The 23,935-nt window shown below is 43.9% G+C and overlaps 1 protein-coding gene and 1 long non-coding RNA gene across 3 annotated transcripts; both read left to right on the top strand.

The window, feature by feature from the left end:
* LOC112264791 (H-2 class I histocompatibility antigen, Q9 alpha chain) lies at window positions 1-21,906 on the top strand. Its single transcript, XM_024441638.2, has 8 exons — window positions 1-152; window positions 3,894-4,154; window positions 18,628-18,903; window positions 19,133-19,447; window positions 19,650-19,757; window positions 20,088-20,105; window positions 20,378-20,455; window positions 20,735-21,906. The coding sequence occupies exons 1-7, from the start codon at window positions 95-97 to the stop codon at window positions 20,425-20,427; spliced, it is 1,086 nt and encodes a 361-aa protein (XP_024297406.1). The 5' UTR covers window positions 1-94; the 3' UTR covers window positions 20,428-20,455; window positions 20,735-21,906.
* On the top strand, window positions 14,051-16,036 carry LOC121839064. 2 transcript variants are annotated; one of them, XR_006078612.1, is made up of 2 exons: window positions 14,051-15,640; window positions 15,776-16,036. It is a non-coding gene; the product is annotated as an uncharacterized LOC121839064 (long non-coding RNA). The 2 variants fall into 2 exon arrangements; XR_006078611.1 differs by having other exon boundaries at window positions 14,051-15,692.
* Window positions 21,907-23,935: the final 2,029 nt, after the last annotated feature.

Genomic DNA, 23,935 nt, shown 5'->3' with positions numbered 1-23,935 from the left:
GCGAAAGAAAAACGTCACCACAGTCGTTCCTTACTACTGAAGTGGGTAACGCATCTGAATATAATATCTATTGGAGATAACATACTTCGTCAACATGAAGGGTATTATCTTGCTGGTGCTGGGAATAGGCCTTCTTCATACAGCATCTGCTGGTCAGTATAAAGTTATTTTAGATTTTACATAAATATATTTCGTTTATGTAGGTAATTTATTTAAGGCCTATCGTTATGCTGATATTAATTATACTGGATTTTAGCAATGAAGTCTTGTATATACTTCCTCAGAGCCAGATGAACTCGTAGATATCATTTTTATGTCTGCATGCAGTTTGAAGGACGTTGCTAACTAGCGTTAGTTAGCGCAATGAGTGGAAGTCTATGGCTACAGATAGTCATTGCGCTAACTAACGCTAGTTAGCTCGCAAAAACTACCTTCATTCTAACTTCATTCGTACTGGATGCAGAGACATACTACAGCCTAGATCTACGTTCTTTATTCCGATACAAAAAAATATGATTGATGGATTTATGCAATATGGTAATTATAAATAAAATAACATGTAGATCTGTAGGAGGTTTGGATATTCAAAATCACTTTTGGGGCTGCCACCAAAATTGATTATTTTTTTGAACCTTTTATTTAACTTGGCAAGTTATTTAAGAACAAAACTCATATTTAAAATGACGACATACCCCGGCAAAACCCTCCCCTAAGGAAGCTGGCATAATTGTTCTCCTGCCTGTGGGAATCCCAGCAAATTGTGATACACGCGGGGTTCGAACCATGCTCTGTAGTGACCACTACTTGCACTGAGATGCAGTGCCTTATGCCGCTGCGCCACTCGAGCTTCTTTGTTGAATAGTGGTGAATTTATGGGAATGGAAAAACCTGAAGATTTGCTGTCCATTAAGTTATGTGACTCCCCCTGTCCTGCCAAGTAATACCTTGATATGACTGTTCCCTCACCTAACTGACCAGATGATAGTGGGTTGGTACTAGATAAAGTGTTCACCTGAATGTAATAAGCGTATGAGGGGTGCAATCACGGCCCGGGAATGTGTACTGTATTTTTTATATTCTTAAGTTACAGTATGTTCAGTTTCAGTTCCAATATTTTTGTGATGAAGGTGAAGATGTAGGATATTATGAAAGTACATCCATTTGGCCTGCAAGGAAAATAAGTTTGGTATGTTATTTTGCAGTAACATCCTCAAGGTGGCAGTATAATACCAGAAATAAAGTTACTCTGCTGTCTCTTACAGAAGCAAGCATCCCTTTGCCTCTCAAATCAAATTTGTCACATGCGCCGAATTCAACAGTTATAGACTTTAGCGTGAAATGCTTATTAAGAGCCCTTTCCCAACGATGCAGAGTTAGATTAAAATAATAATACAAGTTAGATATGAACATTTTAAATAAAACACAAGAGGAATGAAATACACAAGAATGAGTCTATATTCGGGGAGTACCAGTACCATGTCGATGTACAGAGAGAGGTACGAGGTTAACCCACTGTTCCTAGGACATCGTTGTAAATAAGAATTTGTTCTTAACTGACTTGCCTAGTAAAATGTAATTGGTCAGACCTGGGCAGAAAATTGTTTTATTTTGTAGTTTATTTGAAAACTTTTAAAATACTCAAGCTTGTCAACTATACTTTATATAGTTTCAACTAAAAGTCAACTATTTTCATAGATATTCAAATACATGTCTCAGGAAAAAAAACTAATTTGATAGTATTTTGAATACCTCTCAGAAAACTATTTGAATATATGCAAGTTATTTGAAGAAAAAAAAATTATTTGATGGCTGTGTGTGTGTGTGTGTGGCGTCAGTATGTCTGTGTGTTATGTGTGTGCATAAGTAATGTATGTGAGTGTGTGTTGGTTTGTGTGAGCGTGTGTGGGTGGAGACTTGTGAGTGTGCATAGAGTCAGTGCAAGATAGGGTCAATGCAGATAGTCCAGGTAAGGATTTGAAGCTCTCTCGGAGCCTGTTGGTCAGAGAACCGATGCTCCTGTACTGCTTGCTGGTCTGTAGCGGAGAGAACATTCTGTGGCTTAGGTGGCTGAAGTCTTTTCGGGCCTTCCACTGACATCGCCTGATATAGAGGTCCTGGATGGCAGGGAGTTTGGCCCCTGTGATGTACTGAGACACGGGACGATAGTAATTTAAGGTTCCTTGGAGTTTCTGGAGAACAGAGACAATGGTGGTCAGCTTGAAATATGTTGGGATTGCAGACTGGGACAAGGAGAAGTTGAAAATGTCTGCGAAGACCCTTGCCAGTTAGTCTGCGCATGCTCTGAGAATGTGCCCTGGTATTCCGTCTGGCCCAGCAGCCTTCAATCAAACAATCAAATGTATTTATAAAGCCCTTCTTACATCAGCTGATGTCACAAAGTGCTGTACATAAACCCAGCCTAAAACCCCAAACAGCAAGCAAAGCAGGTGTAGAAGCACGGTGGCTAGGAAAAACTCCCTAGAAAGGCCAGAACCTAGGAAGAAACCTAGAGAGGAACCAGGCTATGAGGGGTGGCCAGTCCTCTTCCGGGTGAAGATTATAACAGAACATGGCCAAGATGTTCAAATGTTCATAGATGACCAGCAGGGTCAAATAATAATAATCACAGTGGTTGTCGAGGGTGCAACAGGAGTAAATGTCAGTTGGCTTTTCATAGCCGATCATTGAGAGTATCGCTACCGCTCCTGCTGTCTCTAGAGAGTTGAAAACAGCAGGTCTGGGACAGGTAGCATGTCCGGTGAACAGGTCAGGGTTCCATAGCCAAAGACAAAACAGTTGAAACTGGAGTAGCAGCACGGCCAGGTGGACTGGGGACAGCAAGGAGTCATCAGGCCAGGTAGTCCTGAGGCATGGTCCTCCAAGAGAGAGAAAGAGAGAATTAGAGAGAGAACATACTTAAAATCACACAGGACACCTTGCGAGTGTTAACGTGTTTAAAAGTCTTAATCACAGCTTGCTCAGTGACAACAGTGGGGAGCTACTGACATAATCAGAAAGAGGCTAAACAGTCAATTCTGCCAGCTTTGAGAAACAGAATTGACCATTTACCTTCCTCTCTGAATATGATGTCAGTGTCACACCACAGTACTGTGACCATTGATAGGTATTTCCCCTGGACTACAAAAATCAAGAAAATGTTCATGTGTTTTTGCAGTTTTCTCCCTTTAATGAAATGTAATCTGCTAATAGTCTATAATAGAAGTCTATTTTGATCCCGTATTACATTTAGCTGAGTCTGCACTGAATCAAATAGTATATATCACTTGGTAGTTCCTATCAGGGGATGAATACAGTATAAGGTTGAATGTAAATGTGCTAAAAAGTAGTGCCATCTTATCTATTAGTCTTACAGTGATAGTGGTCTTGGGCCTGAGTTATTATCAGTGTAAGTCTGACACATTCGTTCCGAACATGAACGCACATACTGTACATTTGGAAGGGATACCGTGCTTTCACTTGAGTATATCACAGGTAATGAATTCACAGAAATATCTGCTGTGAATGTCACATTGTTCCATTTCAGAATACTTTTCTTAATGTTCAGTGTCTCCATCTATATATCAGACACTGATTGCAGATAATTATCTTGATAAAACGTTGTCGTCTGATACACAGCACGTGTAATATCTTGGTGTTACATGGTGTCTTAGCAACTTTCCTTTTAAAAATGTCATCCTGCAGTATAACAAAAACACCTACTTTGGTAAAAAAGTAAAAGTGTTCAAAGTAATATGTAATAAAACAACCAGTAGTGTGGAGGAAACTAAAATCGTGAATATAGAGAAAATGTAAACCTCAGTTTTGCGTATATGGCTTTGAAAAATGATTGTCTGTTCAGAATTCAACATTAACATTGTCTTTCTTCCCTCTAGTGACTCACTCCCTGAAGTATTTCTTCACCGCATCTTCTGAAGTTCCCAACTTCCCAGAGTTCGTGGTTGTGGGGATGGTGGATGGTGTTCAGATGGTTCACTATGACAGCAACAGCCAGAGAGCGGTGCCCAAACAGGACTGGGTAAACAAGGCAGCAGACCCACAGTACTGGGAGAGGAACACTGGGAATTGCAAGGGTAACCAGCAGACTTTCAAAGCCAACATCGATATTGCAAAGCAGCGTTTTAACCAAAGTGGAGGTAAATCTTTCATCTTTACTTCATCTGATCAGTTGCACTTGTGTTTGTGCTTATAAACTATCAAAACGGGCACTTCCTTATTCTAGGAGACAAGAATTACACACAGGATTAGAGAAGTGATCGCTAAAGTTACAGATCTAGAATATCAGGGATGTACAGATCCGCTCCTCCCGTCCTGTTTCTGTTTTCTCCACACACTTTTGCTGATATCAGTATTTCAAAGCATCTAGCATGGTCTCCTTTGTTTCTCTGCTTATGTTTACTGTATGTATGGTCCCAATTCTTTCTCCTGGACACCAGCACAGCATTCATTTTATTACTACTGTGTACTGTTTTAAGTGTGTGAGGTACAGAGGACAATGACCATACCACTACTGTAAATGGCATCGAACTATAAGCATGCCATCTTTATGCTTGTATGGCATTGGTAAGGTCACTCTCCAATCACCTGAGTGGCAGGTTGGTGAATGTCAGATCTCAATGTGATTTCTCTTTGAGATACTTGTGTAGGTTTAATTTGTCAGTCATTACTTCAGCGAGTCCCTCTAGTCTGATCTGTGGGGCTTCATGCTGTGTATGTACTGTGTGTGTGTGTGTGTGTGTTATCCACACTACCCAGCTGTGTGCTCCCAGTCTGTGTCCCCCACAGTATAGCTGTAGTCTCCTCAGCTATCCCTGAGTGTCTCTGATCTGATGGGACTGTAGAGCTGTAGTCTCCTCAGCCTCCCTGAGTGTCTCTCTGATCTGATGGGACAGTAGAGAGAAGCAGAGGAGCAGAACATGGTGATGATGATGGTGATAGTGATGATGATGGTGATAGTAATGGTGATGATGATGGTGATAGTGATGATGATGGTGATAGTGATGATGATGGTGATAGTGATGGTGATAGTGATGATGATGGTGATAGTGATGATGATAGAGGTGATGTGTGTTTAGTCTTCTCTGCTCTAATGGACCAAAGCTCCCAGTGACTCACTGTGGACTCTGCTGCTGGAGCTGATCAGGCCTCTCACAGGAAGGAACTCTACTAGGGCTGACCCCATTTAGTCAACTGGTTGATTGTTTGGTCGCTAGGCTGTTGGTCGACTGAGATTTCTTTAGTGGAACAGTTGCAAATTGTTAGTTTTTTTGCACGGTGCACACGCCATCTGTCTGATTTGCTCTTATCTCAGTAGACTAATCCATTAAGGTGATGATGCCACAGTCCTTCAAATACATGCTACTGAAATTGGATATGTTTCTATTATAGAAGAATAACGGTGCAACACTAATAAAAATTATATTATTTCATATCAAATGCGCTTTCACCCACGTTGGTAGTTGTCGCTGTCCGCGGTCCTGAAAGATGATCTACAATGCGCCATTGAATTGGCGCCTTTCCCCATATGTTGCTATGTGCATAATAGCTAAGTTAACCAGCGTATTGGTGTTGAGAACAATGTGGCGGAGGCAGCATAGAAGTGAGGAGACGAGGAAACAGCCCTTGACTTATTGTGAAAGAAAGGTGAGGAGAGAGGAAACCCCAATTTAATAAGGTCCGTAATCAACAGCCCAACTGTTAAATGTTCCTGGCTTTGTAAATCATCCATATATATCTCCAGAAATAAGACAGATCCTGCTTGTGTTGCCTGGTTGAGTGTTTAATAGCCTACTGATTCCAAGCGTCGTGCAACTGCAACATGTCGGATAAAACAGTTTCACAAATGCGGATGTTTTTAATATTTGCTATGCTGTAATTAAGGCATTACTATTTATTTTTTTCGTTAGAAAAGACTCTGGTAGTACTTATACTTCATTTAGTGTTGTTTACTCTGTTTCAAACGGGCAGAAAAATTATATTGTAATCTAACAGCACCTGTTTTGTCACACAATATGCACGCAGTTCTCATGCCTATACCCTCCTTTATCTTGATCTCCTTCTCACTGTTATTATTAAAGTTATTATTGTGATCATCATTATAATAATAAGTAATGAAGTTATCATTAGTAGGCTTCGTAGAGCCTTGAATAACCAGCATTGAGCTGGAGGCCTAAGAGCGCGTCCTGTTAATACCGTAACTTACTTACTGGCCAGTATTTCAATATATAGACTACTGTATCAATCGATCAATCATTCGTTCATGTCATCACACAGACCAGTCATTCATACGTTGAAATGCAATCAAGCGTTTTAGTTTTAAAACTAAATAAGAAAGGGAGAATTTAATAATTTGCCTAAACAGTAAATAAACCGCAATCCACGAATGCATGCAGCTGTTTTTGGTCTTTGCTATTGTGGCGATTCCCTATGATCAGCCTCTGACACAGGAGAGAGCTGTACACAACGCATCCACTAAAATCAGCTTTCCCAAATGTTACTCTTTTAGGGTGAAGTTCCCATTTATTGCGCATATCAATATAAGTAGCTCTAATACATGTTCCTGTAGAAAAGGTGCAGAGAGATGCTTCTATCAGCTGTGTCTGTGATACAGTAACAACTGTATGTCCTATTTTCTCTCCTGTACTAACCCTTCCTGGTCACTTGTCGTAGCTATATACACACACACACACACACACACACACACACACACACACACACACACACACGTGACCAGTGACCCATGACCCCAACATATAGTCCCCTCTAGTGTACAAATCAGTTTAAAATAACACTTGAAAAACAACATACACACAACACATAAACAGGACAAAACGGCTCCTTATTGTTCTCTGACTTAAGCAAGAAACAATTATACAAATGCAAAAAAAGGAGCCAACAATGTTTGTGTTTGTGTCTTCATGGAGGGATGATCTGCAGGACCAGAGGGTGCTAGCACTTAGCCCCATCTCAGCCTATAACAAGGTCAGCTCTGTAGTCACTTAGCCCCATCTCAGCCTATAACAAGGTCAACTCTGTAGTCACTTAGCCCCATCTCAGCCTATAGCAAGTACAGCTCTGTAGTCGCTTAGCCCCATCTCAGCCTATAACAAGGTCAGCTCTGTAGTCACTTAGCCCCATCTCAGCCTATAACAAGTACAGCTCTGTAGTCGCTTAGCCCCATCTCAGCCTATAACAAGGTCAGCTCTGTTGTCACTTAGCCCCATCTCAGCCTATAACAAGGTCAGCTCTGTAGTCACTTAGCCCCATCTCAGCCTATAACAAGTACAACTCTGTAGTCGCTTAGCCCCATCTCAGCCTATAACAAGGTCAGCTCTGTAGTCACTTAGCCCCATCTCAGCCTATAACAAGTACAGCTCTGTAGTCTCTTAGCCCCATCTCAGCCTATAACAAGTACAGCTCTGTAGTCTCTTAGCCCCATCTCAGCCTATAACAAGTACAGCTCTGTAGTCGCTTAGCCCCATCTCAGCCTATAACAAGGTCAGCTCTGAAGTCGTCCAAGGCAGCATCCTGTAGCATGGAGTGTGTCGTTCCTGCGTGTCTCATGTAAATGGAGTGGGCAGTAACAGCAGGGCAGCCAATCTTTCCCGGGTTGTCACCACCTTCTCCTAAGGGACCGCCGGAGACCCACACCAATTGGGTCCCAGCGGTGTGGGGTCCATCTCCAACACTGTTGTCATCAGCGGGGGCAATGGCCTGTGGAGCATCGCTGCCAATCAGCAACTCCATGCTGGCCCCAATACGACCCTGCTGTGTTTTTTTCATTATACATCTGTCAATATCTTAAATGTTCTGCGGATATCTTCAGTAAACATCTTCTCAGAGCAGTTGTTCTGGGAGAGAATGTTGTTCTCCACGTCCTTTACAGTCCGTCTTCATCTCACGCAGCCCATTCAGCAGAATGTTTATTCAACGTTCAGTGTTAAGATAATACAGAGCCCAATACTCTGTTCTAATGCTCAGAAATGAAGCGTCAACATATCGGATAGCATTTCCCTATGAAACACTGGCTCCACTTCCTATTCCACAACGCTACAATTGACAAAACAGTGTTCAACTCGCACCGCACAGCACAAGAGTGAAGCGCAAGTACCCATATCCTTTTGGTGAGCGACGGCGCGGAGGATTTGGCTCCTGGATTCTTCTCGTTTCTCCGGGAAATGTTTGCCACGACCCTTGTTCGTTGTCGTAGGCACAGCAGGAGTGATTCCAATAATCTGACGTGCTGCATGCAAAGATCCATCAGTCCAGTTTCCAACGAGAGTTAAGTTCTTACTGTTGTAGTGGCGATTCCCTATGATCAGCCTCTGACACAGGAGAGAGCTGTACACAACGCGTCCACGAGAATCAGTTTTCCCAAACGTTACTCTTTTAGGGTGAAGTTCCTATTTATTGCTCATATCTAATATAAGTAGCTCCAATACACATGTTCCTGTAGAAAAGGTACAGATAGATGCTTCTATCAGCTGTATCTGTGATACGGTAACAACTGTATGTCGTCTCCTCTCTCCTGTACTAACCCTTCCTGGTCACCTGTGCTCGCTATATACACACACACACACACGTGACCAGTGACCCATGACCCCAACATATAGTCCCCTCTATTGTACAAAACAGGTTAAAATAGCCCTTGACAGACAACATACACACGACACATAAACAGGACAAAACGGCTCCTACAGCTGAAATAAAGGCTTTATATATATTTTCTGTTTTATTCATTGGAACAGAAACTCTCTGGTATACTTATCAGTTATTTAGTGTTGTTTACACTGTTCCACATGATCAGAAAACATGATATTGTAATGTAACAGCACCTGTTTGTCACCCGTTACACAGTGCTTTCTCCTAGACCCTCCTTTTATGTGATCTCCAGTAGTTTCCACACATCTGACTTCCCGTTTCCCTCCTGAGCAACCAGTAAACATTCCCCCGTTTCCAGTTTATTTTTTTCCGTCCTCCGCATCCTTTTAGTTGTGTTGCGGTGTTGGGTGTTTGTTCTAACCAGTGTGTTGATGTGATTATGAAAGGCTAGAGATCCGTCCCTATTGGTCACATGCATGCGATGCGTACACACGTCACGTAAAGAGAGCGAGGGTTGAGGGAACAGGGAATGTTTTTCCGAAACAAATTAGGGATTTCGGTTTCAGCTTCTCCCAGTCCGAGAAACAAGTTAGAAACTACACAGCTGTAATTGTGAAGCTTCAGCGCGGACAGCGGCGATAAACGCTTGCTGTGCTGTGGTGCCTGTTCGCTGCAGCAGGGAGGAGAGAGCGACAACGTGCGCCAGTCACAGGCAGTAGCTGTCATTTTTAACACAGCGTAGTCCTCCTGAGTCATTTGTTTGTCTTCAGTATTTCATCAAACAGTCTATATATAGAAAAATATACACGTTTTGACAAAGAACAGACGACTCTCGGTCGACCAAGATTTTGTTTTGTCAGGGGGCAGTCCTACTCTACACACTCACACACACCCACCCACACACTCAGGATCTGGGGATCACACACACACACACACACACACACACACACACACACTGTATTGCTCCAGTAGACTCAGGTTATTGAGAGATCATCTTCCTCGTGTGAGTCTCTCCATCTCTCTCTCCTGTTGTTCCTGACTGAACAGAGGATCTTCTCTCACTTCCTCTATTTATCTCTGACATCATCACTAGAGGACAGTCTTCATTTATCAACAGGGTTTTATTCATTGACACACCTCACTGAAAACAGTCTTATATAACATCCATTAGTTAGAATAACACTACTGTACTGAACACGACGTGCATCTTCAACACAGTAGATAGAACCAAGCCAACATCAGCTGGTGTAGAATAGATCCACACTCTGAGTCTCCTCATCAACTCTCTCTGTCTCCGTGGTGAAGGTGTGACATCATCATCACACTGTAGAGGTCTGAGCTGATCTGTTTTATTCCAGTCTGAACAACTAACACATGATGATAGAGATCCCACTGGCAGACTGAATCTGGAGGACAGATGGAGCCGTTGATTTACTGTGTTGGTGTGTGTGTGTGTGTGTGTGTGTGTTATCCACACGGCCCAGCTGTGTGCGCCCCCCTACAGTGGTTCCTCGTTTAAAAGTAGTGTCATACTGCAGCACAGCTTGCAGGGTGCTTGGGGTACGGTACAGCATGTCACAGTGCTTGACGTCAGAGTATTCTGCTGTCAGCCGTTGTTGCCGTTAATGCTCGTTGAAACCTCCAGCGGGCGTCTTTGAAACCTCCAGCGGGCGTCTTTGAAACCTCCAGCGGGTGTCTTTGAAACCTCCAGCGGGCGTCTTTGAAACCTCCAGCTTTGCTTACTTCCCCAAGTAATCCTACAGAGGTCCATGCAGGCCAGACGTTTTGATTCCTATACCCTATCAGAGGTCCATGCAGGCCAGACGTTTTGATTCCTTTTCCCTATCTGAAAGAGCATAACAATGTAATGAATTTCCTTGACATGAAGCAACCCATAGCCTCTGCTACTACAGCACAGAAATACATCTTAAAACACGCTATTCTGTTCTTTTGAAATAAATAGTCTTAGTATCATGTTTAGTCTTTTATGATATTTATCTTAATGTAGGCCTACTGCTGGAGTGTAAGATACACGTGTTTGGGTAAATCCAGGGACAGGTTTTGATTGTATTGACATGGAGCTGTAGGACTGTTTTACTGCAGCTGTCTGAACATAACTTACATACCGGCCTGAAGGCCTGCGTCAACATACTGGACCTCAATCAATCATTCATGGATTTGTGCTCATCATCACCCCAGGTATCACACATACTGGTCCCGCGTGGGAGTCAAACCCACACCCCTGGCGTTGCAAGCACCATACTATACCAACTGAGCTACACGGGACTGGACTAGCCTTTTAGTGACTTTGTTTTGTGGGTGAAATGAAGAGAGAAGATTCATGTTAAAGTCTCGTTTATGAGGATATTGCTACACCATCAAGTTGTTAAAAGAACTCCAGCACCGAGAAGAGAAAAGGAGCCGTGAATAACGGTAAATCAACCGGCAACATGTCGGCTAAACCAGGAACCAATTCAACTGTTATTAATCTTGGCTGTGCTAAAGACTTTAAAACCTTTTCTGTTAGAATAGACCATATGGGATTGATTCTAATTTGTTAGTCGGTTATTCTTGTGTTTGTTGCGTTTCCATGGTTAGAAATGCTCGGAGAACAGATGAATCACGCGCTCTGTAATGAGCAGGCAGAGCTTGCTCCTCCTACCCTCCTTGATCTCCGTCTTCACGTCATTATCATTAGTAGATAAACATCCATTAATACATCTCAAGTCCCTAAAAATAGAAATCAACTTGGCAAGAGTCGTCCTGCTAATAGCCCATTGTGGGTGGATGGATTGATTGTTGCCTCTGCCTGTCTGAGGTGGACTTCCAGAGCTCACTGGTATGCCTGGCATTGTGACTCCCATCTCTTTCCTCGCCCTCTTCAACGCCTCATTCTCCGTCAATGCCGCCTGGCTCTGGACCAATGCATCAGCTGTGACCCGTGTCTCTGCCCTCCGAGAATGTTTCTCTCTCTCTGCTGGTCTGCCTTCGATGACTCGATCTCCGTCTTCAAAGTTTGAGTCTGATCCGTGTGCACCTTCATCAGAGGAGCGGAGTGGTACCGCCCTGAGCCCCCATCGATTACAGTGGGCTATGATAGAAACAGCAGGTCAATGATGAATTACAAGCGGCGATAAACACTCTCTACTCCTACACACAAATGCTGTGTACAGAAACACATTTTAAGAATCTAGCAAAACACACCTCTTTCTTGACAACCATGTGTTTTTGGGGTGCGCCCCGTTGTTCAGCCCTTTGTCCACTGATCTCCACGGGACGGTTGTCGGCATGGTTGTATGCTCTGCAAACACACGTTCACGTTTTTTAGTGTACAATTATCGATTTTATTACACAGTATGCCTACACATTGATAGGCTATTTTCTTGTGTAGAAAATGCACTGAAATCAAAATACCTTTTTAGTTTCAGTGATCCTCTCAGCTCTGGCTCATTTTCAAGTCCTCTGGGGGTTACGGTCCTAAACCCTGGAACGGGTAGCACCACAGAAAGAAGCTGGCTCGCTGAAAACTATGTCCACTCGGTCTGTTCTCTTTGGTCGCAATGAAACAATTCTGAGGTAAACAGATGATTTTTGAATGGTAACTGTGTTAAGGGTGGAGTTTGGGGCGGGGTGAGGAGTAATGGAAAGATGTGACTCCAGGTTACGATAGGCCATCAGTCTACAGCAGACCTCCCACTGTCCTCACTGGGATGATGCTGTAACACATAATGTAGCGTCACGACCAGGATCTCTATTCAGTGAAGTCAGACGATTTGGGCTTTCAGGAGGAATGGAAACGTTTCCAAAATACTATTAGACTTGGGGGGGGGATTACGGTCACGAACAGTGCTATTCTCGCAAACTCTATCGTCAGACTCCTGTGTTACATCGTCCAGTTACAGCTTCTTCTGACAAAGTAGAAACAAAAAGAAAAGTGTATTTTTTTGAGTGTGCTCGCGTGGGACAGAGGAAGAGGAATTCTTACGCTGTTGTTTTTTAAATTCAATCACTCTCTTCTTCTTCGTCCTCATCATTCAGTTCACTCAAATTCAATTGTAATACATTTTGTCTCTCCCGTTCAACAACTCCAAATCGCTTCTGCATGTGCTTCACAGGGATAACTTTGACATAACATGATACAGGTTCATGAAATAATCAACCCTCTACACACTCACCTGTCACCCTCAGGACCTGGGGGTCACACACACGTACAGCTCCAGTAGGCTGACACTAGAGCCTAATTCCCCTGAGAGAGAATGAAAAAAAGCGACCCGGCTCTATGTATTTGACTAGTTTGTGACTCACCGACTCTGCCCCACGGTTCGAGGGGAATAGGGGATAGCCGAGGGTGACGGGGGGGAGTGTTGTAGAGAGTTTCCCTGAGAGGCCTGAGCAGCTCCAGCAGCAGATCCCACAGGGAGTCACTGGGAGCAGTCCCAAGAGTTAACACACGGGAACTTGATTTACACACAGAAGAACATGAACACGGGGGTAAAACTGTAGTGGTTCTGTAATGGACAGAAACAGAGGGAATGAATACACACATACCCAATGACTGCAGCAGGGCACAAAGGCAGAGATACAGAATGTTACAGAATACAGCAGTAATGACTGTATAGATTGCGTATGCCACCTGCAGAGTATTACAGCACACAGTAAACTCACGAGGGGCAACATGCAATAGACAACAGTAGTAACTAACTATGAAGAACGATATACACACGTCACAACTCACTTCGGGCAGCACTCCAACCCATCCAGAGATATGAGTGAGTCCAGTTGTTGACGGGCAGAGACAGAGATGTTGCTCTCTGCCACTGCTTGAGGGAGACTGACAGTATTGTGTGACCTGCAGAGTCAAGAGGACGGGGAGATGTCCAGCCCCCTAGTAACCTCCCTAGCAACCTATCAGGGCACAGGTCATTCAGGTCGGAGAGAGTTTGAGAGGCAGGTTTATGGTACCCTCTAGATCAGTGTTTCTCAGCTGGTTTTACCTGCAGACCCAAATTTGACAGTGACAATTGAGTCGCGACCCAATATTATGGACTGTCGATGATTACCTTTTGTAATGTTGTGTTGCAGCTGCCTTCCTGGGAAAGCTTCACTTGTAAAATAGACTCTGTCTCAGTTATGGTGGTAAAGAAAGTCATTACACAGCCATGTTAACTAGGAAGACATTTATTATCAGTTAAGAGACTGAGACATTTTTTTTTGTAACAGTATTTTTATTGGAATTTCACAATTTTCACCCATATTAAGAGATACAACAACAGATACAAAGCAACAAAAAAACAGCACTCACTTACACATACCTACGCATATATATATATACATACATATACATACACACATGCATATACACATATATACGCGTTCACACATACATACCACACACACCCATACATATGTACACCATTTTCCTCTTCCCGCTCGGTGCTTCTCTCACCCCATCCCCATCATTGCGTCTCTCAATACATACATTTTAAACAAACTTACAAACAGAAATTAAACAAAACAAAAAAGCTCCGTTTAGAATGAGCCATTTAATTAGGAGGCCAGTTCAGGAGGGGGGGTGTAAATACATGATCAGACTCAGAACATCAAAACCAGTCCAATAATGTCAATGAACAGTAACGCATACCAGTGTTTAAAGTAGAGAAAACAACAATCATTAGGAATTCTTAATCCTCAAGTACCATGGGAATAGTTTCACAAGCTTGAAATGTCTTTTTAAAGGTGTTTTTAACCCGTTCAATGAAATGTCATATGAATGTCAGAGCTAATTAACCATAATAATTAACATAGTGAACAATAACTAATTCACCTGTTTATTTATTGTGTGTGTGTGTTTGTGTGTCTGAGACCTATCGGTGGGGGGGGGGGTTCTGCAGTTTGATAAGTTCACTGAAGTCTGAGGAGATGGTTGACAGGCCAACTTGGAGGTCATGCTGGCTGCCCAGTTTGTTTCTGCTTTTAGTTTTCAGCACAGCCTTATCAGAGGAGCCACTTTCACACAGACAGGTAGTGCTGAACGGCAGCATGACTCATGACAGGCGAGAGCAGGATACTCTCCCATTACGCTGCAGCAGAACTGTGGCGGTGTCATTTCCCGGGAAGCGCATGCTCAGTCCGCCATCAAATGACAGCACCATCAGCAGATCCTTTTCGTTGCCTGGCAATGTGACACTTCCCATCTCCACTCGAAAGGGGTTACCTGTCCAGTCATCTAGTCCCCTGTTCTCCTACGGGAAGTGGTCGCTCTCCTACGGGAAGTAGTCGCAAAACTTTCCCAGCAGCTTGACCAAGATGATGTTTAAGGGTTTTTCTTCAGTGTGACGCGGTGCGCTATGTTGATCGGATTCTGAATCTCTTCATCAGCATTGGGAAACATGATTTGCCCAAACGGTAAGCTTCATCTCGAAGGCATCCACTTTGTCCCTCTGTTCAAATCGATTGCGCCCCCCTCCCCTTGCATTGACACGTTGAGAGAATTCAGACGATCAGAAATATCCGCCAGGCAGGCGACCTGCGCGAGCCGTTCCTCACAATGGAAATGTCTGAAGCTCATAAAAGCGACTCAACAGTTTACCCCTGGAGGGCCAGCGGACCCCTGCATGCTTAACCTGGAGAACTCTTTTTGATATAGTTGACACACTTGATCACATTGTGGAGGGTGGTGTGGAGCTCAGGCACCATGTCCTTCGCTGCCAAAGCCTCCCAGTGTGGGAAGCAGTGGTTCCACGTCGCACTCGGTGCTCTGTCCAGGATCCACTTTACTACCCCGGAGTGCTTTCCCGTCATGGCAGCTGCCCCATCAGTGGTCACACCGACGCACCCATCCCAGGCCAGTTCCCACAGAGCCCAGGTACACATCTACTGTGTTAAAGACAGCCTCTGGCCAGTCCCACGGAGCCCAGGTACATATCCACTGTGTTAAAGACAGCCTCTGGCCAGTCCCACGGAGCCCAGGTACATAACCACTGTGTTAAAGACAGCCTCTGGCCAGTCCCACGGAGCCCAGGTACATAACCACCGTGTTAAAGACAGCCTCTGGCCAGTCCCACGGAGCCCAGGTACATATCCACTGTGTTAAAGACAGCCTCTGGCCAGTCCCACTGTGTTAAAGACAGCCTCTGGCCAGTCCCACAGAGCCCAGGTACATATCCACTGTGTTAAAGACAGCCTCTGGCCAGTCCCACAGAGCCCAGGTACATATCCACTGTGTTAAAGACAGCCTCTGGCCAGTCCCACAGAGCCCAGGTACATATCCACTGTGTTAAAGACAGCCTCTGGCCAGTCCCACAGAGCCCAGGTACATATCCACTGTGTTAAAGACAGCCTCTGGCCAGTCCCACGGAGCCCAGGTACATAACCACTGTGTTAAAGACAGCCTCTGGCCAGTCCCACAGAGCCCAGGTACATATCCACTGTGTTAAAGACAGCCTCTGCAGTGGTGGTGGTGGGCAAATCAGCACTAAAAAGGAACTGGTCCTCCAAGTTGTTATCCCAGACGTGTCTGACATAGACCATTAGAATGGCACGGTAAGCCACATCTGTGGATTCATCCGGCTGCAGTGTCTGACATAGACCATTAGAATGGCACGGTAAGCCACATCTGTGGATTCATCCGGCTGCAGTGTCTGACATAGACCATTAGAATGGCACGGTAAGCCACATCTGTGGATTCATCCGGCTGCAGTGTCTGACATAGACCATTAGAATGGCACGGTAAGCCACATCTGTGGATTCATCCGGCTGCAGTGTCTGACATAGACCATTAGAATGGCACGGTAAGCCACATCTGTGGATTCATCCGGCTGCAGTGTCTGACATAGACCATTAGAATGGCATGGTTAGCCACATCTGTGGATTCATCCGGCTGCAGTGCGTTATGGCCATTTGCACTGATGCTCTCTGATGTCTGGCGCGTTTTGTCCTCAGACACGTCCAGGATTCTCCTCCTAGCGGTGTCATTGGATAGGGGGTGTGGTTTGAAGTGTGTTGGCGGCTGACACTCCTACGGGTTCAAATGCACATATCAATTGCAGCAGGGAGAATGAGATCCTCTGCGCTGGTGTGTTTTTTTTTTTTTTTTTTTTGCACTTAGCAACACGCTGGACGACAAGGTATGAAGGCGCAAAGTGCCTTTTCTTCTACCGTTCAGACGTTGTTCAATGAATCGTGTTCAAGGCCTCCAGATACTGACATTTCCTTTAAAAAAAAAAAAGTCAGCTGTCTTATCTTTGTGGCTTGTATCTTGGTGCCCAGAAGCCTTTTCATGTTGGAGAGTTTCATGCTCTAGCTAACAGCTGGTTGCATAGGACCCGCTGCGGTCTACACTCACCCTGACTGTCTTCTATATATGTAAAACCATATTTGATGAAGTCGGGGGCGGCGTTCTCTCTTCTGACGGGGACCGGTGTTGTCTGCCTTGTTGGTTGACGTTGGAAGCAGCGGTAGATGAAGAGGAGAGCTGCGCGTTTTTAAAATGTGACTCTGACAGCAAGCCGACATGATTTAAATGACAGCTGACTATCCACATGTGCAATGCCTGCATAGTTATCTGTATAGTTATCTGTCAATCAGAAGATCTGTATTATCTGATTGGACGGGTCACATTTAAAGCTAAACAATGTTGCAGAATGACGTTTTCATTGGATCAGTGTGTCAAATCAAATGTTTATTGGTCACATACACATTTAGCGGATGTTATTGGGCGTGTAGCGAAATGCTTGTGTGATTGTGTGTGTCGAGAAATGTTACATTTCATTGGATCAGTGTGTGTGGGGCGAGAACGTTATTGTATTGGTCAGTGAGTGAGTGCAGCGTGAAAACCCTCCGAGTCTGAACATAGCTAATCATTTCACCACTGCGGATGCACTGCATCTGTTAAGTCAGCAACAATAAGTGGTGCAGCGGTATCCTGTCAAAATAAAAGTTTTCGTGCGGCAGTTAGCTTTCAAAATATATATATTTTTTTTGTGTTATTTTTGTATTATTACATTTACATACATTTATTATTATTACATAAGTCTCGTGCCCCATTAAAATCTAAAATCACGACCCACCAGTTGCGAATCACTGCTCTAGACTGTCAGGCTGCTCCAGGTTGTGAGGTGCTGATAACAGTCACCAGCAGGGAATTAGTAACAGTTAATCTTCCTCATGTGAGTCTCTCCATCTCTCTCTCCTGTTGTTCCTGACTGAACAGAGGATCCTCTCTCACTTCCTCTATTTATCTCTGACATCATCACTGGATGACAGTCTTCATTTATCAACAGGGTTTTATTCATTGACACACCTCACTGAAAACTACAGTCTTATATAACATCCATTAGTTAGAATAACACTACTGTACTGAACACAACGTGTATCTTCAACACAGTAGATAGAACCAAGCCAACATCAGCTGGTGTAGAATAGATCCACATTCTGAGTCTCCTCATCAACTCTCTCTGTCTCCGTGGTGAAGGTGTGACATCATCATCACACTGTAGAGGTCTGAGCTGATCTGTTTTATTCCAGTCTGGTTGAACAAGTAACACATGATGATAGAGATCCCACTGGCAGACTGAATCTGGAGGACAGATGGAGCCATTGATTTACTGTGTTGGTGTTTGTGTTATCCACACTGCCCAGCTATGTGCTCCCCCTGTGTCCCCCACAGTAGAGCTGTAGTCTCCTCAGCCTCCCTGAGTATTGTATTTGATCATTAGTATTGTCTTTGTGAGAGAATTGTTTTAATTTAAGGTAGCACCTCTGCTCTTGTTTGAGGTTGGAAACCCAGTTTTTCCTTCAAATTATAAAAGTAAAATCAAAACTTTGAGACAAACACTGAGACACATGGATCAGTGTCTTTATCGTGTTAGGTTAATGTGACCTGTAGTCGTGTGACTCATCGCAGATCTGAAACACTCACTAAGAGAAGGCTTCACCAGCAGGAAGGCAACACCAAACTACAGCCAGCTAACTGTTAGAGTCTATTACATACCTGTTTGTTCCCTCTAGGAGTTCACACATTCCAGTGGATGTATGGCTGTGAGCTGGGTGATGACGGCATCACTCGAGGAGACTGTCAGTATGGTTATGATGGAGCAGATTTCCTCAGTCTGGACAAGAGCACTCTCACCTGGACTGCTGCCAACCAGAAAGCTGTCATCACCAAGCTTAAGTTGGATGCTACCGGAGCTGTTGCTAACAATTATAAGAATTATCTAGAAAACACATGCATTGAGTGGCTTAAGAAGTATGTCAACTTCGGCAAAGACACTTTGGAAAGGAAAGGTACAGTACAATCACTTTTAACTTCTTTATTTTAGCTGAACACAACTTGGGTAGTGTTGACAAATATGAACCATATCCCTTTAGTCATAAGGTATCCCTCACATACATGGTTGTAGAACTATGATATTGAAAAATATTTGTATACTCAGTATTTATTCAAATGTTGACTTTATCTGTCTCTATCTCTCTTTATATATATCTTAATATTTCTCTCTTGCTCTCTCTCCAGTCCGTCCCTCAGTGTCTCTGCTCCAGAAGACCCCCTCCTCTCCAGTGACCTGCCACGCGACAGGTTTCTACCCCAGTGGAGTCATGGTGTTCTGGCAGAAAGACGGACAAGAACAGCATGGAGATGTGGAGCATGGAGAGATCCTCCAGAACGATGACGGAACCTTCCAGAAAAGCACCCACCTGACAGTGACGCCTGAGGAGTGGAAGAACAACAAGTATCAGTGTGTGGTTCAACTCGCGGGTATCGAGGATGACATCACCAAGGTCCTGATTGAGTCTGAGATCCAGACCAACTTTGGAAAGACCAACAGGGGTAAGAGGGAGAAAGATTAAAATATACATTTTACCCAACCCTCCTATTGAATGTGCTCTATATTCCTAATTTAAGTTCACTAACCTGCTCGGGAAAACTTTCTGACCACATGTTCTCATTGACCTCCTGAACTTTTATTGACATTGCTTGGAGTTCATTTCAGTAGCACTGTAGTCTGAATGCTCTGTTCTGATGATTACAGGTTCAAATGACCCAAACACTATTGGCCTCATCATTGGAGGGGTGATAGCTCTCCTGGTCATCATTGCTGTTGTTGGGGTCGTCATTTGGAAGAAGAAAAACAAGAAAGGTGAGTGAGGAGAGGAAGACCTCTTTACTTTCATATGTAGATACACTACACTGTCATCTTATATATTATCAGCAGTGTTTTACTTAGTAGTTTAGAAGAAGTAGTCATAGTCCTGGTTTACAGTTAATAGTATTGTAGTTTGTGATGGTAGAAGTGTGATTGATTTAATCTGATCCATGTAAATAAAGAGTCACGTTGTCACATTGTATGTGATGTCTGCAGTAAAGATACAGGAATCAGAATACTCTCAAACTGATGCTCTCTTGTAATATTCCACCAAACCAAGCTGTCAGAGTCAATAACAACATCACGTTCATCTCTGTGTTTCAGGCTTTGTTCCGGCCAGCAGTAAGTACCTTCCTTCATGTTTGTTGTTCTCTATTCTGAAAAGATCACTGATTTTTTTGTATATTTATTTTAGAGTGTGGTTGTGTCTCTTTTTCGTGTAGATTGTGATGCTGGTTCAAGCTTAGATGTCAATTGATGTAGCTACCTAGTTAATATGGAAGGCTGCATTAACTGTGAACCATGCATTAGGAACTTGTGAATGAACCTGGACTCATGCATTATCTTTCAATCAGTCTTTTTTTTCTAATATTGGGGTTTCATTTCTGTTTTAGCTTCCGACACTGACTCTGAAAACTCTGGTAAAGGTATCCAGAAGATTTGAGAGACCTCTGCTCTTCTGTAACATCAGAGTAAGTCACTTAAGGTGTCCTCATATTAATGACCAAATTCATACAACCACTACCACAATAGTACACAGTCTCGAGTGGCGCAGTGGTCTAAGGCACTGCAGCTCAATGCAAGAGGTGTCCCTACAGTTCCCGGTTCGACTCCAGACTGTGTCACATCTGGCATTGATTGGAAGTCCCATAGAGTGGCTTACAATTGGCCCAGTGACGTCTGGGGAAGGCTGGCATTGTAAATAAGAATTTGTTCTTAACTGACTTGTCTCTCTCTCGTCTGTGTTATAGGAAGGAGCTGAAGAGGAACTTCTCAAGAACATAACACACTTACACACACATCAGTCTCTCACACCTGTCTCTTACACACGCACACACACACCACAGGAGGTTGGTGGCACCTTAATTGGGGAGAGCAGGCTTGTGGTAATGGCAGGAGCGGAATAAGTGGAATGATGGTACCAAAGACATCAAACACATGGTTTCCATTTGTTTAATGCCATTTGATCTTCTCCGTTCCAGCCATTATTATGAGCTGTCCTCTCCTCAGCAGCCTCCTGTGACACACACACTGTTAACACAGATCCAATATCAACAACAAAAACTCTGCTGTCAAAAATATTCTTTGGTGATTTTAATTTGAACAGTTTTACTTTCATTTAATCTATGATTTGGCTTTTAAAAATGTGTGCTGTAATTGTGTTGAATTATCAAATGTAATATTGCCATAGACTTGTGATAGAGTGTCTAATGTGTGATAGACTTATCTAATTCTTACAGGTATATTATAATCAATGGAACACCATGAAAATGTCTTTCTGGAAAGGATTAGATTGTTGTGAGATGTTAAATTAAGATTTTAACTTAGATTATTCTACAAATAAAATTTAAATTAGCTTTGTTTTCCCTTAACTGAAGCCATCAAAACCACCACATTTAAAAGATATTGCTGTAAACTGGAAAAACATAATTCTTTTGATTCCATGTGTAGCGTAGCTGCACGAATGTGTATGTTTTGGTGGTATAACATACAGTAGTTGTGCGACATGTTAGCACTTTTCTCACACTGTAACTTGTTTAATTATGGCCATAAACCAGACAAGTCCTATCCACGTGTTCCATCTGTACATATTTCTCTTTTAATGAAAGTGGCTGCATTGTTTTAGTTTTTAGATGTTATGATTTCTGAAATGTTTTGTCTAGTAGGTTCTGTAGAAATAAGTTGGTGATGGGGCAAGTTGAACAATTATTCTATTGCAAATGTTTGTGCTTTGTACATTATGGATGCTCCACACAAAGCAGTGATCGACCAAATCTAATGCAAGTCCAGACAACAGGATTGGAAATGTGATCCATTTGAGAGGTACATAAATCAACCAGCCAAAAAAGACAAATTGGAGACCAAATGTATGCGTTCTGTAATAATGTTCTTACACCTTTCAATAAAGTCTACACAATTTGAATGAAAGTGTCATACTGGGCCTTTAAATAATGTTTGCAGTAAGATATATTTTAAACCACAAAGGATTTGAAGTGAAAGAATATAATTTTGTATATGGGTTTAATAAGAAGTAATATATATTTTGATGATCTGTATGAAAGATGCTGGGGTGGCAGGTAGGTTAGTGTGAGTGTTGGGCCACTAGCCGACTAGGTAAAAATCTGTCTGTGCCCTTGAGCAAGACACTTAACCCCTATTGCTCCTGTAAATTGCTCTGGATAACAGCGTCTGATTACTAAAATGTAAATGTTTGAATAAAATACTTCTTAAAAAAGGGGGATAATCTCTACACTGTTTACTTTGTCCTGAACATTACCATATGATACAGATTAGGATAAATCACTGCTGGTTTTCATTATCTTCATTATCTTCTGATCAGGGACTGAGTCAGACCTGGAAAACCAGGTGAGTGAACTTTGGCCATTGAATCAGTGATATGTATTGATCAATAAACAGCCAGACAGAAAAGCTGAAGCAGTACATCTGCCTTCTAGGGCTGAAATGAATAGTGCTATAAAAACCTGTTGCACAGAATCCTGCCTGGCAACATGACATCAATGTTGGGTTCATTTTAAAATGGGCTACTGTTGATACTGAAGACTTATGGAATGGTGTTGCTATAAGGGATGCAATTCTCTTTATAACAACCCTGTCACGGTCTTCCTCCTCTTCATCTGAAGAGGAGAGGCGAGAAGGATCAGAGGACCAATATGCAGCGTGGTATGTGTTCATAGTGAATTTTAATAAAGAGAACACTGAACACTATACAAAAGAGTAACAAAAAACAATAAACCAAATACGGCCGTGAAGCTACAAATGAGACCTGTGCTGACACAAGCCACTAACATAGACAATCACCCACAAACAAACAGTGCAACCCAGGCTACCTAAGTATGATTCTCAATCAGAGACAACTAATGACACCTGCCTCTGATTGAGAACCATACTAGGCCGAAACATAGAAATCCCCAAATCATAGAAAATCAAACATAGACTGCCCACCCAACTCACACCCTGACCATACTAACTAAATACAAAACAAAGGAAATAAAAGGTCAGAACGTGACAGTACCCCCCCAAAGGTGCGGACTCCGGCCGCAAAACCTTGACCTATAGGGGAGGGTCTGGGTGGGCGTCTGTCCGCGGTGGCGGCTCTGGACGCGGACCCCACTTCACCATTGTCTTAGTCCGCCTTATTGTCCGCCTCCGTGGCTTTTTCACCATGGCCACACTTCTCAATGACCCCACTGGACAGAGGGGCAGCTCGGGACAGAGGTGGGGCAGCTCGGGACAGAGGTGGGGCAGCTCGGGACAGAGGTGGGGCAGCTGCTCGGGACAGAGGTGGGGCAGCTGCTCGGGACAGCGGGGCAGCTGCTCGGGACAGAGGGGCAGCTGCTCTGGGCAGAGGGGCAGCTCTGGGCAGAGGGGCAGCTCTGGGCAGAGGGGCTCCGGCAGCGGCGCCGGACAGGCGGGAGGCTCCGGCAGCGGCGCCGGACAGGCGGGACCACCTGGAGGGAGGAGACAGAGAGACAGCCTGGTGCGTGGAGCTGCCACAGGAACCACCAGGCTGGGGAGACCTTCAGGAGGCTTGGTGTTAGGAGGAGGCACTTGAAGGACCGGGCTGTGGGGGAGCACTGGAGCTCTGGTGCGCAACCTTGGCACCACTTCCCCAGGCTGGACAACTACTTTAGCCCGGACCCTCCAGAGTGCAGGCACAGGTTGAACCGGGCTGTGGGTAAGCACGGGAGATCTAGTGCTTATAATACGCACCTCTCCCTTAGGCTCCACTCCCACATTTGCCCGGCACGAGCGGAGCGCAGGCAGAGGACGCACTGCACCCTCCCAGCGCCCCGGAGACACAGCACGCAGAGCCGGCGCAGGATAACCTGGACCAAAACTGCGTACCGGTGACCAGACCCGCTGAGCAGGCACCCTACGCCCTGGCTCAATGCCCACACTCGCATGGCACTTTCGGGGGGCTGCCCTATAGC

This window comes from Oncorhynchus tshawytscha, linkage group LG13 (genome assembly GCF_018296145.1).
Source record: "Oncorhynchus tshawytscha isolate Ot180627B linkage group LG13, Otsh_v2.0, whole genome shotgun sequence".
Classification (NCBI taxonomy): domain Eukaryota; kingdom Metazoa; phylum Chordata; class Actinopteri; order Salmoniformes; family Salmonidae; genus Oncorhynchus; species Oncorhynchus tshawytscha.
The sequence above is the reverse complement of the archived record's forward strand: the minus strand, read 5'-3'. Positions and strand labels throughout refer to the sequence as shown.

What these genes read in the sequence shown, in the direction of transcription:
- LOC112264791 (XM_024441638.2), top strand. Translation starts at nt 95, where the DNA reads ATGAAGGGTATTATCTTGCTGGTGCTGGGAATAGGCCTTCTTCATACA. An exon ending in TCTTCATACAGCATCTGCTG is followed by an intron (nt 153 to 3,893) that starts GTCAGTATAAAG and finishes TCTTCCCTCTAG; the next exon opens with TGACTCACTCCCTGAAGTAT. An exon ending in CTTTGGAAAGACCAACAGGG is followed by an intron (nt 19,448 to 19,649) that starts GTAAGAGGGAGA and finishes TGATGATTACAG; the next exon opens with GTTCAAATGACCCAAACACT.